Source organism: Talpa occidentalis, unplaced genomic scaffold, assembly GCF_014898055.3.
Source record: "Talpa occidentalis isolate TD23 unplaced genomic scaffold, MPIMG_talOcc4v2.1 talOcc4.12, whole genome shotgun sequence".
In the NCBI taxonomy this organism is placed as follows: Eukaryota; Metazoa; Chordata; class Mammalia; order Eulipotyphla; family Talpidae; genus Talpa; species Talpa occidentalis.
Genome location: NW_023601212.1, coordinates 88,858,870 through 88,874,638, shown reverse-complemented (window position 1 = coordinate 88,874,638; position 15,769 = coordinate 88,858,870). Strand labels below are relative to the sequence as shown.

The 15,769-nt window shown below is 50.6% G+C and overlaps 1 protein-coding gene across 1 annotated transcript in view; it reads left to right on the top strand.

The window, feature by feature from the left end:
• Positions 1-12,826: 12,826 nt before the first annotated feature.
• SLC5A11 (solute carrier family 5 member 11) overlaps positions 12,827-15,769 on the top strand; it is a 28,785-nt gene continuing 25,842 nt past the window's right edge. Inside the window, exons 1-2 of the mRNA XM_037504552.2 lie at positions 12,827-12,980; positions 15,255-15,326. Coding sequence (XP_037360449.1) covers positions 12,837-12,980; positions 15,255-15,326 — 216 coding nt within the window. The 5' untranslated portion in view covers positions 12,827-12,836. The remainder of the gene's footprint in view (positions 12,981-15,254; positions 15,327-15,769) is intronic.

Here is a 15,769-nt window from a genome sequence, read left to right as displayed (position 1 = left end):
TGTCGTAGCCGTGGACACAGTGGTGAGAAGGCTTGAGAAAGAGTCCTGTCCACTCTTTTCAGTCCAGGGGGAGGGTCCGAGCCAGGACCTTCAGGACCAGGGCGGCCAGTGGCAGTGTCTCCACACGGGGCCTCCAGGGCCACAGGTTAGCAGGCGCCCAGCGAGAAAGCAAAAGAGAGGGCAAGCCCAGGGAGGGGGCTCCCCCTTCTGCAGGGGACGCACACTATTCACCTATGTCCCTTCTCTGTCCACAGCCACAGTGGGGCCGGCCAGGGCGGTCTCGCCACATGCCAGGAAGAGAGAAGGGCAGCTTCTGCAGACCTCTGAGAATTCTTTAATCCTTGCGACACTAACTCTCCGAGCAGCGGGATGCCGAGGCACAGAGAGGTGACATGACTTCCGAAAGCTTGAGTCCCAGCACAGCACTGAACCCCTCACTGAAGGCAGAGCTGGACCCCTAAAACGTACCACACAGGGGCTCGCCCCAGCGCCAGCGCCAGCGCCAGCAGGCTGTCAGTGAAGCCACCTCTGGTGACCCAGCCACACTGGCTTCCCCGGGCCCCGTTCCACTCTAATAATCTCTACGTCTGCAGGTGTCACACTCCAAACTTCAACTCCTGTTTAGTGATTAAGTTAAATTGGGTTCTTGCTGATTCATTAACAATCGGTGATGCACTGACCTCCAGGGCTAATGAGATGCAGTCAGCGGGTTCTCGCAGACCCTGGGGCCACGAGGGGGCTGGGGGGGGTGGGACTTACGTCCATCAGAACTCATGTCCTTATACATCATGTGACTCGAGTTTATTATTTATAAAAATGTCTCCATTGAAGTATAACCGACGCCCAACACTATTTCAGTTTCAGGACATTTGTGCACAGTGGGAGATGCTCGTTCCAAAGCTGTTCACCAGCTTTTCTTAGCAGCTTTCAAATGGCAACACCTTATTCTTGATTATGGTCCCCAGGCCGTGCACCTCCTTCCTGGATTTATTTTGTAACTGGAAGTTTACTCTTCCGATCCCCTTGCCCCATTTCGCCTCCCCCACCTTCCACCCCTCTGGCAACCACCAATCTGTGGGCGTCGAGTTTAGACCCAGCATTTGCAAGGGTTTCCAGGCTCCCCTCATTCTTGGCACAGAGCAGGGTGCGGTTCTCAGACATTTTTGGCTTCAGGACCCCAAAGAGCCTTTTTTTTGGGGGGGGGGTTATTCTATAGACTTTGGCCTAGCCAGGCATTTAAATTAAGAGATTATTAAAAATATTTATTAATTAGCTTAAAAGAATCCCTAGCAACACAGTGCATGTTAAATGCCATTTTTGTGGAAAACCACCCTATTTCCCCAAAAGATTTAGTGAGAAGAGTGACACATTTTTGTGAATCTCGTTGCTGTCTGGTGTAAAAGAAGACAGTGCTTGGCCTGCAGGGAGAACTCACTGGAAGGCTCTGGAAAGTTCCACGGATATCTGGGAAATAATGAGCAAGAGCCAGGCAGCATCTTAGTACTAGGAAGAACGTTCTGGGCATTATCACACTGAGTCTTCCTGATAGAAGAGCTCAGTACTATTCTGATGACTCTCCTTTTTCGGGCTTGGAGAACTTCCAGTCACTTCCACAGGAACTCACAGGGGCCTCCCTGGTGGCGCAGGCGGTTGAGCGCTGTGCTGTGAAGCTGTTCGCGGCCTTGGCAGTGTGGGTTTGATCCCAGCCCGCCGGTGAGAATCCCACATGTTGCCACAGACCTCTCTTGTGCCCGCTGCTCCCCTCAGCATTGTATTTCATCAGTCTGCCTGTTCTGCTCCCCACTCTGTCTCTGGCGAATCCGCTCACCCTCCCGCGCCCCTGGCCTGTACCCCAGCTCTTGTATAAAAATAAATAAATCTTAAAAAAAAAGAACTCACAGCTCGGAGCAGAGGAGGGGGATGAGCAAGGCCTGCCGCCTCCCCCTGGGCTCACCCCCACCGTGTGCTGCTGCCACCACTGCACGTGAAAGGCCCTGTGGCCCTCGGGGCCCCACCCGCGTAGAAGAGGAGGAAAAACTACAGATTCCCTTCTCTGAAGAGGAGGAAAAACTACAGATTCCCTTCTCTAAAGCCATCGGGGGACTTGAGATTCCTAGTGGCAGCTAAGTGCAAGGCAGGCGCTCCTGGCTCCCCTGGGCAAGGTTTAGGGCGAGGGAGGGGGCCAAGTCCTTGTCTGTGGCTTCCCCTCCCCCATCGCTGCCGCCCCTGCTGAATGGGGCTCCTGAACACTGCAGGCGCCAGAAACAAGAAACACTGCTCGAGAGGCTGCTGGCCTGGATCCGTGATGGAGGCGAAAACTGAATCTTGTTTCACTTCCAAAATGTGCTCTGGGTGCCACCCTGGGGTGCTCTGGGGGCCACCTAGGGGGGCTCTGGGTGCACCCTGGGGGGGCCTGGTTGCCACCCTAAGCTCTAGGTCAGGACACTGACCTGTTTCAGTGTTTGGCACTTGCTCTTCAGGTTGTTACAATAAATAGCAAGGGGGCGGGTGTGTGGGCAGGTGGGTACAGATGTGCTTTTGAAAGGCTGCAGAAATTTGGAAGGGAGGAAAGGGTGCCAGAGGGGCTCCAGGCAAGGAGAGGGTGTGACCTGGGGACCCCAGGCTGCACACTGAGTGACTGCTTGATAGGGAGTTTTTTACCATTTTTGCTAATATTATTTGTTAAACCTGATCCACCAGGAGAGGCCACACAGAAGCACTTGAAAAAGCAGGTGTTTTGGCAACCTTGGGACCCACACCTTTATGTTCAAATAACAGGGGGAGAAGGAGACCCCGGGGCTGGTGTCCACCACAGGAGAAGCAAGAACAGATTTGCTGAACTCACTGTTCTTTAACTTTTAGGCTTAATTTGCGTATAATAAACTTCTAAGGCCCTGGAGCAGGCACAGATATTAATCACTCAGTCCGTCAGCTGTGAACAATGGTGATTGCACGCCGAGACTGCCCGAGGCTGGGCCCAGTCCCTTCTCTCCTGGAACAGCGCCCTTTCGGCCAGTTCCTGTCGCCCACAGATTCTCCTTCTTTCCTGCTCTTGAACGGCACAGAAATGGAGTCACGAGGGACGTCCTTCCGCCGGCCTGGCTTCTTTTGTTCTGGAACCTTCCTGGGAGTGTGTCCACTGTCTGTCCCTCGTGCTCTGTTCATCCATCCCCCGGGTGGACAGCGGGTTCCCTGGAGGCCGCCCTGAGCAAGGCTGCGAGGAACGCGGGTGCAGAAGCCATTGTGGGGGCGTGTTTTCATTTCTCTTGATAAAGACCTGAATGTCTCCCTGGGTCTACAAGAAACTCCCCCAAAGTTCTCCAGAGTGGGTGTGCTATCATGGCTCTCTCCTTTACCAAAAGAGGATGTGACAAGCCAGGCACTGGCCTCGCTGAAGAAGAATCTCGAGGCTTTCCGCAAACCCAGCGCTTCACTCTCCTGCGGCCGTCGGAGGGCCTGGCCCGCCGGCCGTGTTCCCCAGTCAGGGCTGAGTCTCGGTCCCCTTCCAGCTGGGATAGTCCCCTGCGGGGCTGCGCCCCGCTGGCCCTCCTCGATCATCTGTCTGCTCCCGCGTGTGCCCAGGGACACCGGGACATGTCCACGGTGCCCAGAGGCCCCCGGGACCGGTGGACCCAGGGTAGAGCGACGCGCCATCCCCCTGCCTGGCGCTTTGGCCCCCCGTGGCAGAGCACTTCTTGGGGTGTCCACTCTCTAGCCCTGCTTCTCAGCCCCCCTTCTCCAATCCCGGCTGTTCCTTCAGGACATTGCTGCACCCCCTAAGAGGCCCCCGTTATGCCAGTCAGTCCAGGCACACACACCCCCTCGGTCCAGCGCGCTGGCCGGGCCTCAAACCCCAGCTCCACCACGACAGCTCTGTGGCCCTGATCAAGTTACCTGCTTCTCTCTACCTCCAGCCCAGCAGTAAAATGGAGATGACAATCTGACCTACGCTGAGAGGTGATGGAGAGACCAAGTGAGCAAAGCCGCAGAAGCATGAGCTTAGGACCTTCACTGCCACCATCACTTCCAGACCACTCTGCGCCAGGACTGCACCCTCAGGGCTCAGGCAAGTCCAGGGAAGGAGGAAGGTAAAGGCCAGGTCAGTGGGGAGAGGAGTTGGCTCTGCTCCAGCCCGGGGCTGTCCTGTGGTCCTGTGGGCTGCGTGTGGTCCATGTTCTGTTAAAGTCGGAAATGCAGGGCCTCCCTGGTGGTGCAAGGGGGTAAGCACAGCACTGTGACGCTGTCCCACAGCCACTGCAGCACATGTTCCATCCCCGGCCAGGGAGCTACCCACATGGCGCAGCAGACCTCTCCTGACTGCCCCGCTGCTCCCCTCAGCAGTGTATTTCAGTAGATCTGCCTGTTCTGTTCCCCACTCTGTCTCTGGTGAGTTCTCTCACCCCTGCACTTCTGGCCTGTACCCCAGCTCTTGTGTGCATAAATAAATAAATCTTTTTTTAAAAAGTGAGAAATGCAAAGCCTTGTTTAAAGTCTCTCTGTTTGCAAATGCTAGTAACTATTGCAGAGTGGTTTTGAATGCTCTCAATGTCCAGCGAAGCCTCCTTCTGTCCCTGCAGCCAGTCGTCGTGCCCTGGGTCGGACATGGGCTCCTGGCCAGGGCTTGGTCCCTCCTGAAAGTTCCTCTGGGCTCTAGATGCCTCGCCTTTGCCTGCCTTGGTCTGCGAGTGCGCCCGGAGAGGGGGCTGAGCAAACGTGGTCACCGTGGCTGCCTCCTGGGACATTCCCTCTGTCCCCAGCCTCCCTTGCCAGCTGCTCCCCTCCCCCTGCCTCCAGCTCGTCCCAAGCCCGCCCGTCCCGGTGCGGAGGCGGGCCAGAGGAAGACCAGTGCGCGAGTGGAGCAGGATGGTGCCCTGGGCTCCCGTGGCTCCTCTGCCCCCGGCCCCCAAGGTGAGGGCCTGGATGGAGGCCTCGTGGCCGTGGCTGGAGCTGAGGGCAGGTCATCCTCCCCACGGGGGTCAGCCTGGAGTTCACATTTAAGGGTTCAGGCAAGGGCTGACCTCTCTGCCCCTGGGGAGCTCTTCCTGTAATCACCACTGCAGTGTAGGGTGGAGTTTGGAGTTTGATCTTCGAAGAGCTTCTCTCTGCAGCGCGCTGTGCAGGACGGAGTACAACCCTGTCCTCTCGAGTGCGCGCAGAGCCGGGAGAGGAAAGGCGTCCTGCTCCGGCCACCTCTGCCGCAGACGCCGCGGACAGGCCCCAGGCAGCTGGGCCCTGCACCCAGCTTAAGGTAAGCCTCCCTCGCCCTCCCCCACCTCATGCCCATTCTCCCAGCTGGGGACCTGGTCTGGGGGTAGCAGCCAAGGGGCTGGGGGGCTTCCTGGAGCCCTGGACCAGCAGGAAAACCAGAGCGGCGCTGGGGAGAGGCAAAGGGGAGGCCCTTGCTCCAGTCTACGCTGAAGTGAGGGTGGCTTGACGGAGGTGAGAGAAGCGAAGCTGAGAGGTGATGGCTGGATGCAGCTCTGCTTTGGAGCCCACTGGCATCAGGGTCAGGCTTCTGCAAGGGGAGACACGCTACAGCTTCTGTACTGGTGTGTTTTCCTGCCCAGGTGTCCTCAGGCGCCTGGCACATAGTAGGTGCTCGCAGATCTTTGCATGCATGAATAAGTGAATGAATGCATGAGTAAGTGAGTGCAAGACTTGAGGGTGATGCTCGATTTCTGGTTTGAGCAGCGAGGGGGTGAAGTTGTTGTTATGGAGATGGAGGACCCGAAGGGGCACGACCTCGCTGTTGAAAAGCAGGGCCCGCGCTTGTCCGTGTGAAGTCTGCGATGTGTGTCCGGCATGCGGATGCAGCAGGTGTGCTGTGGTGCCCGTTCTCCTGGAAGTCGTGAGCGAGATTATCACTGAAGGGACAAGGCAGGTGGAGGAGAAAGTTCCCCACACTCACCTCTGATGATGCTCTTGGGGAAAACTGCCCTGCCCTGCTGTGCCCATGGGGTCCAGAGCTGGTCCTGACCTCTCCTCTGCCCTTCGCCTGGGGAAGATCCTGATTCCCAGAGCTGAGGCTCTTCCTAATGGGCTGGGGAGGGTCTCCTGACCTTGGCTTTGGCTCAGAGTCCCCAGGAAGCCATCCTCTTGGCCTTTTCCTCATTTCTTATGACCCCCATGGCATCCACTGCCAAGCAGGCTGGAAGTGGCTTTTCAGCCCTGCAGGGCGAGGCCCCGAGGGCCCCTCTCTGCCTGCAGAATTGACCCTCCCCCGTCTGCTTGGGCAGCCTCTCCGTGTCTGGCTGTGAGCCAGTCAAAGGCCCACCCCAGGGCTGTGCGGTGAGCAGGTGACCGAAAAGGAGTGTGAGTGGCTGCCAGTCTGGGGAGGCGCCGCGGTGCCAGCCTCATTATCACCTCTGGAATTTTCCCTGCCAGAGACCCACGTGCCGAGCAGCGACTTGGTGCTCCAGGTTAAACCTGAGCTGAAGCCCTGGTTCAGTCATTTACCAGTGGCCTGACCTTGAGCCCCAGTCTCGGCTTTGTTTTCCTCACCTGTTCAAGGGGGCTGATCAGACCTGACCTCTGAGGAGCACGGTGTGTTTAAAATGAGATATGCTCAAGCCGGTGGCCAGGTTCTGTCTGACCACAAAGTCCTTGTTCTTTTTTTCCCCCCAAAGTTTTATATATTTTTTAAAGATTTATTTATTTACGCATACAAGAGCTGGGGTACAGGCCAGAGATGCGGGGGGTGAGAGGATTCGCCAGAGACAGAGTGGGGAACAGAACAGGCAGATTGACTGAAATACACTGCTGAGGGGAGCAGCAGGCAAGACAGGAGAGGTCTGCTGCGCCATGTGGGTAGCTCCCTGGCCAGCGGGGGATCGAACTCGTGCTGCAGAGGCTGTGGATTGCTTCATAGTGCGGTGCTTCACCCCTTGCGCCACCAGCGGGGCCTCCAAAGTTTTATAAGTAGGATGGGAACAGACACGAAATTGCTTAGTGCAACCCTGTAACATACATCTGATTCTTACCCCCATTTTATAGATGAGGGAACTGAGCCTGGAGGGGTCATGGGCCCAAGATCACAGAGCCAAGCAGAGGACGACCCCGTCCACACTTCCTCACCATCCACGCTGGGCCCCGCAGTTAGAATCAGTGTGGGGCGGCAGCATCATCTTCCATCCGTTCCCCCGGTTCTGTCTCCCTCTGTCTCTGTCTCCGTCCCCAGGAGCATGTTTGCTGTTCTTTGGCAAACACGCCTGCATCCTGGCAAAATGCTTCTTACTCTTCTGCGTCTTGGAATGTGTTTAATGCACACAGATGGTTTTCTGCTGTAATTCTTGTTCCACTGGTTTCTTTTTCTTTCATTATGAAATGACCGAGATCCACAAAAGCTGTAGCCATGGACCCACCCCCGTGGGGCAGACACGCGGAGCCAGCGGCTCACGGCAGTGGAAAATCCCCACTTCCTGGCTGATTATGTAACTGAGGAAAGGGTGAGCGGTGGCCCCCGGCCGCTTGCTGAGCTTCCTTTGTTCTCTGGCCAGTGGGGACCTCAGCGCCAGGGCGTCTTGCAGACAAAGCTGCTGTTGTAACACCCACTTCTCAGACTCCGCTCACCCTCCCCTCCCAGAGGGGCGGCAGGGCCCTCCCCCAGCGAGGCCCTCCTGAGGCAGAGGGATGGGCCGCAGGCACTGGGGTCATTGCACCCTGCGGCTCTGGGCACACCCTGTGCTTCGAGGAGGAGCGGGAGTGAGGATCTGCGAGGATGTGGCCAGGTCCACCTTGACACCACTTTGTCCTCTGTGCTGGCACAGAGCCTGGCACACAGCTGGTGCCTAATAAATGCGGCCCCAGTACAGAGCCTGGTGCACAGCTGGTGCTTAAGGACTGTGTGGAAATGAATGGAAAAGAGGGAGGGAGAGAGAAAAGAGTTACAGAGGGCAGGAGGAAGGCAGGAAAGGAAGGCAGCTGAGCCGGGACTGGCTGACACAAGAGCTTCGACTCAGGCCCCGGGTTTGAATCCCAGCCCTGGCACTTTCTGTGACCTAGAAGCAGGCCCTGGGCCCAGCTCCCTTTCACTCGCGTGCCTCTGTTTCCCACCTGTGAAATGAAGCTGTGATGGAGTAGTCTCACCCGTTGGCCAGAATGAGACAGGAGGGCAAATACAAGGTGAGCTGCAGACCTGGCACTTCAGTAAAGCACTCCCGGACTTGCTGAGGAAGAGCTTGGGGGAGGCTCTGCATGAGCCTGGGGCGGCAGCTCCTGTTCCCACGGAGAACACCAGCCAGTCCCTCTGGACCCAGGCAGGGGCCCACCTCCTTGGGACTTGGGAAGAGCTTGGCATCGGTGCCAGCCTGCTCGGACTGGTGATGAATGACTTGTTTATCGCTCCCCTCCCTCCTGGTGCCTGGCAGGCAGAGGCCTGGGGTAGGGCAGAGGATGGGGGTGGGTGGGTTCAGCCTGTGGCATTTCCTCCCTCCTGCCCTCCCTCCCAGCACTTCTTCCCTTCTACACCTGCTGGGTTCTAGAACAATCTGTTCCACCCCCCAATTTAGCATCAATCTTCCCCTTAGCTGCATCACGGGTGCCCAGTCCTCATCTTCCCAGAGCTGCCCATTAGGAAGCAGCAGGTGTGAAAACACAGACATCAGACAGGTCTCGATCTCATCAGTCCCGACTCTGGGGCTCACCTGCTGCCCGCACGCCGCTCCCTTGCCATGAAGAGTGCTGAGAACTGCCTACGAGGGGCTCCACCTTCCTCCCCAAGGCTTCAATATCTCCTTTCACCTTTCCGGGCTCGACCCTCCTGCAGGCACGGCTACTCCTGCCCCGCAGAGGCTCCAGCCCCAGCCCTCCGCCTCTGCTTCCTCCCTGCTCCGTCTGGTTCCGTTAGTGTCCAGCAAGCTGTCAACATGCTATTTGACAGGTGACAGCCATCATAAAATCTAGACCCGCCGAGGCTCAGAGGGCCGAGGGGTGGCCTGGCTTCTGCTCCGTGCTGCCCTAGAGCAGGAGGGCTGGGATCACCCCACACCAGAAAGTCTGTCTTCCCTCCTGCCTCCCTCCCTCCCTGCCATCTTCTCTCTCCATAAATGCTACAGGTCATCGGTTGCTTGGGTCTTCTCTCCTGCGGACAGGGCCACCTCTCCCCAGCGTGGAGATGTGTGCATCTTCTCAACCGAAGAGTAGGACCCGGCCCCGGGGAGAGAGAAGTTCAAAGCTATATTTGGCATGGGGTGGAAGCTTAAAGATCATTGTGTGCCCCCTAGAGTCATGTCTTCCAAGTGGATTTTGAGCTGCTTTTGGGCTTCTAAGGCAGGGGTGGGCCTCAATCCAGGGGATCTCTGTGGGTGTCACGACAAGGGGGACAGTACTACTGGCATCGATTGGGTGCTACCATGGGTGCTGCTGATCATCGTGCAATGCACAAGGCGGCCCCCACAGCAAAGAATTGCCTGGCCCCCCAGGTCAATAGTGAAGAAGATAAGAAACCGTCTCCAAGAACAAAGAACACGACCAGGCCATCCCCATCTTCGGGCACCTCTGATCAGCAGCAGAAAACTGTTCCCCAATTCTCCCTCTTCCTCACTTGCCCCAACCATTAATCACCAAGCCCTCTTGAGTCTAACCCCAATTATTTCTCCAATCTGCTCTCTTTAGACTTCATCTCATGTCTGTGTTGTAAAATAATCTTCCTGCCCCAGTGATATTGGGGGTATGACTGGCATTCAGTGTGTGGAGGCCAGAAATGCTAGGCACCCTGCAATGCTCAGAACTGTCCCAAGCAAGACTTTCAGATGTCCCACCAGACACTCCCCAAAAAACCACGCTGAGGGCCTCCCTGGTGGCACAGCGGTTGAGTGCTGGGTTGCGAAGCTGCCCGCAGCCTCTGCAGCGCCGGTTCGATCCCCGGCTGCTCCCCAGCCACGGGAGGAGGGTCCCACATGGCGCGCAGACCTCTCCTGCCGCCTGCTGCTCCCCTCAGCAGTGTACCTCGGTCCTTCTGCCTGCTCTGCTCCCCGCTCTGGCTCTGGTGAATTCTCTCACCCTCCTGCGCTTCTGACTGTATCCAGTGCTTGTATGTATCAATCAATCAATCAATCAATAAGTAAATCTTTAAAAAAAAAAAGTTTCTCAAAACCTTCATCTTTAAAAAAAAAAAAAAAACTATGCTGACACAAGACCCTACTTCCAATCCATATAAAATAGAATGTTGAAGGTTTTTAAAATATATTTTGAAATGTACCTCTTTTTATTTTTATAACATTGTCTCATGTTTTTCAGAAGTCTTTGTGTTAAGTGAAAGCATGGTGTATGACAGTACTGACTCGAATTTCTTCATAATATTTAGAATCAAAAAGTATTTTTGCAAATTTAAGCACTTGGTATAGAGACTAATTCTTATTCTGTTGTTCCTGTAGAGTCTCTCTTTTTCTGTGCTTCTGGAATAGAATGGATTTTGACTTTCTTATTTTTCTGAAATAAAATTAAGTCCTTCCAATGGCATCAAAGGGCTGGTCTAGTTCAATAGGTGAAAGTATCTGAATCCTTTTTGGCTGTCCCCGGGGAGTTGGATGAAGCAGTGACATGTTGAAACAGCCATCATATTATCATAAATTACTTTCCTTTTATTTTTCATTTAGAGTTAAAGTGTTGTATTGATTTTTTAAAATGTTGTGTGGCGATATGTAACATTAACTGTGAATTTCATTTCAGTGTTCGGTAAAAGGTGGTACAAAATAGTCATAAAAGCAGGGGTGGTATCTGATAGGTTGAAACTCCATAAAGTCCTTCAAATGGCATCAGAGGGCTGGTGCAATCTCCTCATGTTTGATTAGCTTTACTGTCCAGCTCCCTCCTCTTTTTTTTTAAGATTTATATTTATTTGTTAATGCATACAAGAACTGGAGTACAGGCCAGAGGTGTGGGTTGCGGGTAGTGAATTTACCAAAGAAAGAGCAGGGAACAGAACAGGCAGAATGACTGAAATACACTGCTGAGGGGAGCAGTGGGGAGACAGGAGAGGTCTGCTGCGCCGTGTGGGTCAGCTCCCTGGGTGGGGATCGAACTCAGGCCATGGTGGTTGGCGATAGCTTCATAATGCTGAGAATTTAACCCCTGGGCCACCAGGGAGGCCCCTCCATCTTATTCTTACTTAATATTCAGGAAAGTGTCTAGTGGCTCCTCAAACATGACATGCTTTTCACATCTCAGATCTGTAGATATTGTTGTCTACATGGAAGATTTCTCCATCCTTGCCCATCCACATAGGACCATCTTCTCATTCTTCAAAAATTCCTCCAGGTCATATTAGGTGGCCCTAAATTGGTAGAAAATAATAGTAATACTTGTGGCAGTAATTTATCGAGCACAATCATGTGAGGCACTGTTTCTAACTCATCAGAGGTACCAGCTCGCAGCAATCTGTGAAATAGAAACCCTCATTGCCCCATTTTGCTGATGGAAAACTGAAGGGTTAGAGAAGTTAGGGAGCTTGTCCATGTTTTCAGAGTTCGTAAGTGGTAAGGCCGGCTGTGCAGTCTCCAAGTTTGATCCTTAATGCACCAGTCTTTCAGCATTATATGAAACATCACATTGTTGCCAAAATATACAAGTGTATTTCCATTATTGGACAGTGTACCAGGAGGGCAGAAACTGAGTTTTTTCTTTCTGGAGCCTCCAGAGGCTGATACCAGGAATAAGTCAGTCCCCCAAATCACATAATCCAAAATCACCCTCGTGTGTTTTACCAGTTTCTGATTGCTGCTAGAACCAAATACCACATTCTTGGTGGCTTAACACAACACATGTTTATTATCTCAGCATTCTGGACATGAGCAGTGGGGAGACAGGAGAGGTCTGCTGCGCCATGTGGATCACCTCCCTGGCCAAGGATCGAACTCGTGCTGCAGTAGCTGTGGATAGCTTCATAGTGCTAATGCTTAACCCCTTGTGCCACCAGGGAGGCCCTTCCCTCCCACTTTTAAGGATCCTAGTGTGTGCATTAAGTCCACTCAGATAATCCAGGATAATCTCTCTATTTTAAGGCGTGATGACTAGCAACCTTACTTCCATCTACAAAGTGAATTATTCCTTCCCCAGAAACGTAATATATTCACAGGTTCTGGGAATTAAGATGTAAACATCTTTAAGGGGGACATTATTCTGCCTATACAGGAACACCTTAATTTACCCACAGAAGTGGAGTATAATGAGAAACAATTTTAGGGAGTATTTCAAAGCGTGGATTCTGGAGCAAGATTAATTGCCTCCAAATCCCAGCTTCACCACAGAGATTCTTTGTAAAATGGGAGTTATAATAATAGTGTCTACTTTGCAGGTTTGTGAATACCTAGAAGGATGCCTGGCATGGGCTAGGTGTTCATTAAATAGGTGCAATTTTATGGGCATATCCAGCACTGAAACAAGATTCTTATGTCTGACTGAACCTCAGCAAAATCACTAGCTTTACACTCACCCAGCTGTCAGGTCCCTGGGGAACAAAGATTGACTGGGGTGTCCATTTTTCTCTTATTCCTGGACATGAACTTATTAAGTGAAAGAGGATGATAAAATCATCTGTACTATCCAATTTTTTTTAATATTGTGCTATGTGGGCAGTTGAATTGGTAAAACATATTGTAGATTTGAGGTGACCTTATTGTAAATATTTACTGAATTGATGAGTGAACAGATGGATGGACAGAAGGATGGATGGATTTGCCTTCCTGAAGATGTGTCTCCACCACACATCCCTCCAAGTGTGTGCTCTTCCATGGATGCTCCAAGGAGGCAGCCATGGAGACGTGAGAAGAGTGGCTCCAGGTTCTGGCATCTGACGCACTTTTGCACTTCTTCAGGACGGACAGAGGTCATTCAGCACCATGGAGAACAGCCCCTCCAGCCCCACCAGCCCTCAGCCCACACAGTCAGATCCCCTGGAGGCCTTTCCCCAAAGGAGCCTGGAGTCAGGTGACATAGCAGTGCTGGTTCTGTACTTCCTCTTTGTCCTGGCAGTTGGACTGTGGGTAAGCCAGTGGGGGCGGGGTGTGGGGAGGAGGAACTGTCTGGTCTGAGGCCCTGAGCCAACCCCAACACTCTGAAAATAAGAGAGTGCGCTAGAGAGGGAAAGTGGGAGACAGGAATAGAGGAAAGCAGGGATGAACAGGGAGCGATGCATACGCTGTCATTATATGTGTTACCTATTTTATAGATAAGGAAACTGAGACTCAAAGAATTAAAGTTAGAAAGCTCATGCTTTTTTTTGTAAGGTTGTATTTTAAAATCAATACAGTCACGTGGTTCAAAAATAAAAACAACTTAAAATGATACACACAAAAAAGCCTCACTACTATCCTTTCCTCTATGGTAACTCTGCTATTAACTTTTCGGTGCATCAGTATTTATTCTTCCAAGGTTTCGTATGCAAATACAAGCAAATATTAATGTGCATTTCTCTCTTAAATAGAAGGCAGCAGCTTATAATACATACCTTTTTTACTTGCTATTTTTTACTCACCTTAGATGTCTTTTCACATTAGCACATCAGATCTTCCTCAACTGCTTAAAAACTGCAGAGTATTCATTAGATGATTGTGCTGCAATTTTTCTTAGCCTGTATCCTGCTGAAGGTCATTTGGATTGTTTCCCATCTCTTATTATTACAAATTATGCTGCAATAAGTAAACTTTGTACACTCTTTATCTTGAATGTGTACAACAGGATAAATTCCCTGTAGTGGAATTGTCAGGTTAAAGAACATTTACAATTGTAGTAATAATTTGAGTCAAATCGTCTTCTTCAGATGTAGTATCAGTCTGCACTCATATATTAATACATAAAAGGAAGTCCATTTTATCATATCTTCACCCACACAGTATTATCAAATGTTTTCATTTTCATTGAACAGAGGAAACATAATCTCTTGGTGTATTGTCAATATGCATTTATCTTCTAAGAAGTCAGGCCAGATACCCTCAAATAACTTTAAGTACCACGATTTCCTTTCTTGAAGTATGGTTTCATGTCTTTCTCCCATTATTATTAGGTTTTTACTTTTTAATTTCTAGGACCACTACATACTAAAGAGAATAGTAACTCTGGGATAAGGATGATAAAGAGGAGTTCTATCAGATTATCAGACCATCTGGTACAAAGGCCACTGGGTTGGCCCAGCTTCAATCTGATTATTTGTACTTCATTTCTCTCCAAGCCCTTAGCTTTCCTTCCTCCAAATCAAGAAGACCATGGACCTGCCCTTTCTCTGTTCCCCTCTACCTGGCAAGACTTAGTGAGATGGAGCAGATGGTGTTAAAATCAGGGCTTTGGAGTCAAATAGCCTTGGAATTAGGGTTAAGAGTCGGGTAGAGTTAGACTGAGGGTTAGAGGTCTGGGGGATCTGGTTTTTCACAAGAGACTGAGGAGACATTGATGTATTCCTGATTTGGAGACTCCTGATTTAGATGATCCTTTTTAGCATATCAAGTTTTTTACTCTTAGAAAAATTATCCTGTGTCAAAATTCAGCAGGAATGAACCACAGTGACTATCAACAATAGCAATGTCATTTGCAGGAATAAAAAAGTTCTATTCCATGCTATCTCCCATATGATAATAATCCCTTTACCAACATCCATAGTCAGAAGCTCCTAGAAATTAGACAATGTATCCAAGATCAGACTAGTTGCTTAGTGGTCAAAATATCTCTATTAAAATACCTTCACTGCCAGGACACATACTCTTCCTATAGATGGTTTTGTAGATCAGCTAAGAACATGGGCTCCCAAATCAGGCTAGGCTAGGTTTGAATTTCTAACCCTCCTGTTATCTAAGAACATGGTATAGATGAGTGACTTAACTGCTGAGCCTCCATTTATCTACCTGTTACTTTGGCCAAATGACACCAACTTCATAGGATTGGGTAAGAACTGAAATGAGATAATGCTTTAGAATGCTTTGTGTAATGTCTGGCACATAGCATTAACACACTCAAGAAATGGTATACATTATGAATTAGCAAAGACAAACTGGATCTATAACTCAAATGTGGAGGGGCTTAGGTAAATAGGTTTTCATAAATTTAATTAAACAAGGGGGAGTAGGGGCTAATCAACTTAAAGAAGTATTTATATCTCTTCTAATGGCATTCAAATAAAAATCTTGAAAACCATGGGTCAAGCAAAAACATTTTGAGGTTCAAATCTATATTCCTGGACTCCCAGGTTATAATCCGTGCCTCAGGCCATTTCAGGATGTCTCTGATTGATGACATTTTCCCTCACCCACCCTTCTTTTTTGTTTCAGTCCACCGTGAAGAGCAAAAAAGACACAGTGAAAGGTTATTTCCTAGCTGGAGGGGACATGGTGTGGTGGCCAGTAAGTGGTCTTTGGTTGCATTAAAGTCCATTCTCAAAGAATGTTCAAGTGCTGATATCCTGTCTAGCCTTTGCTCTCTCAAGACTATGGTTTCATGTTGGCTGAGAATCACAGTCTAAACTAGAAAAGTCTTAGTCCCAATTTAAATATGTTTAAACAAAAAAGAGAATTCATCAACTCACCTAAAGAGTTCTGCAATAAGACTGACACCTGGGTTTTTATTAGATACTGTAGAGGCTATACATTTTAAAAGAAAAAAGCTGCCAACCATGAATTTTATATCAAACAAAACTATTATTCAAAAATAAGGAGGAAATTGACATGTTCCTAGATTAAACAAACAAAGGAAATTCATAATTGCAGATGTGCATTATAAGACATACTGAAAGGAATACTTCAGCTTGGAATAAAAGGACCATAGACAGGAATTTAAATCCACATAA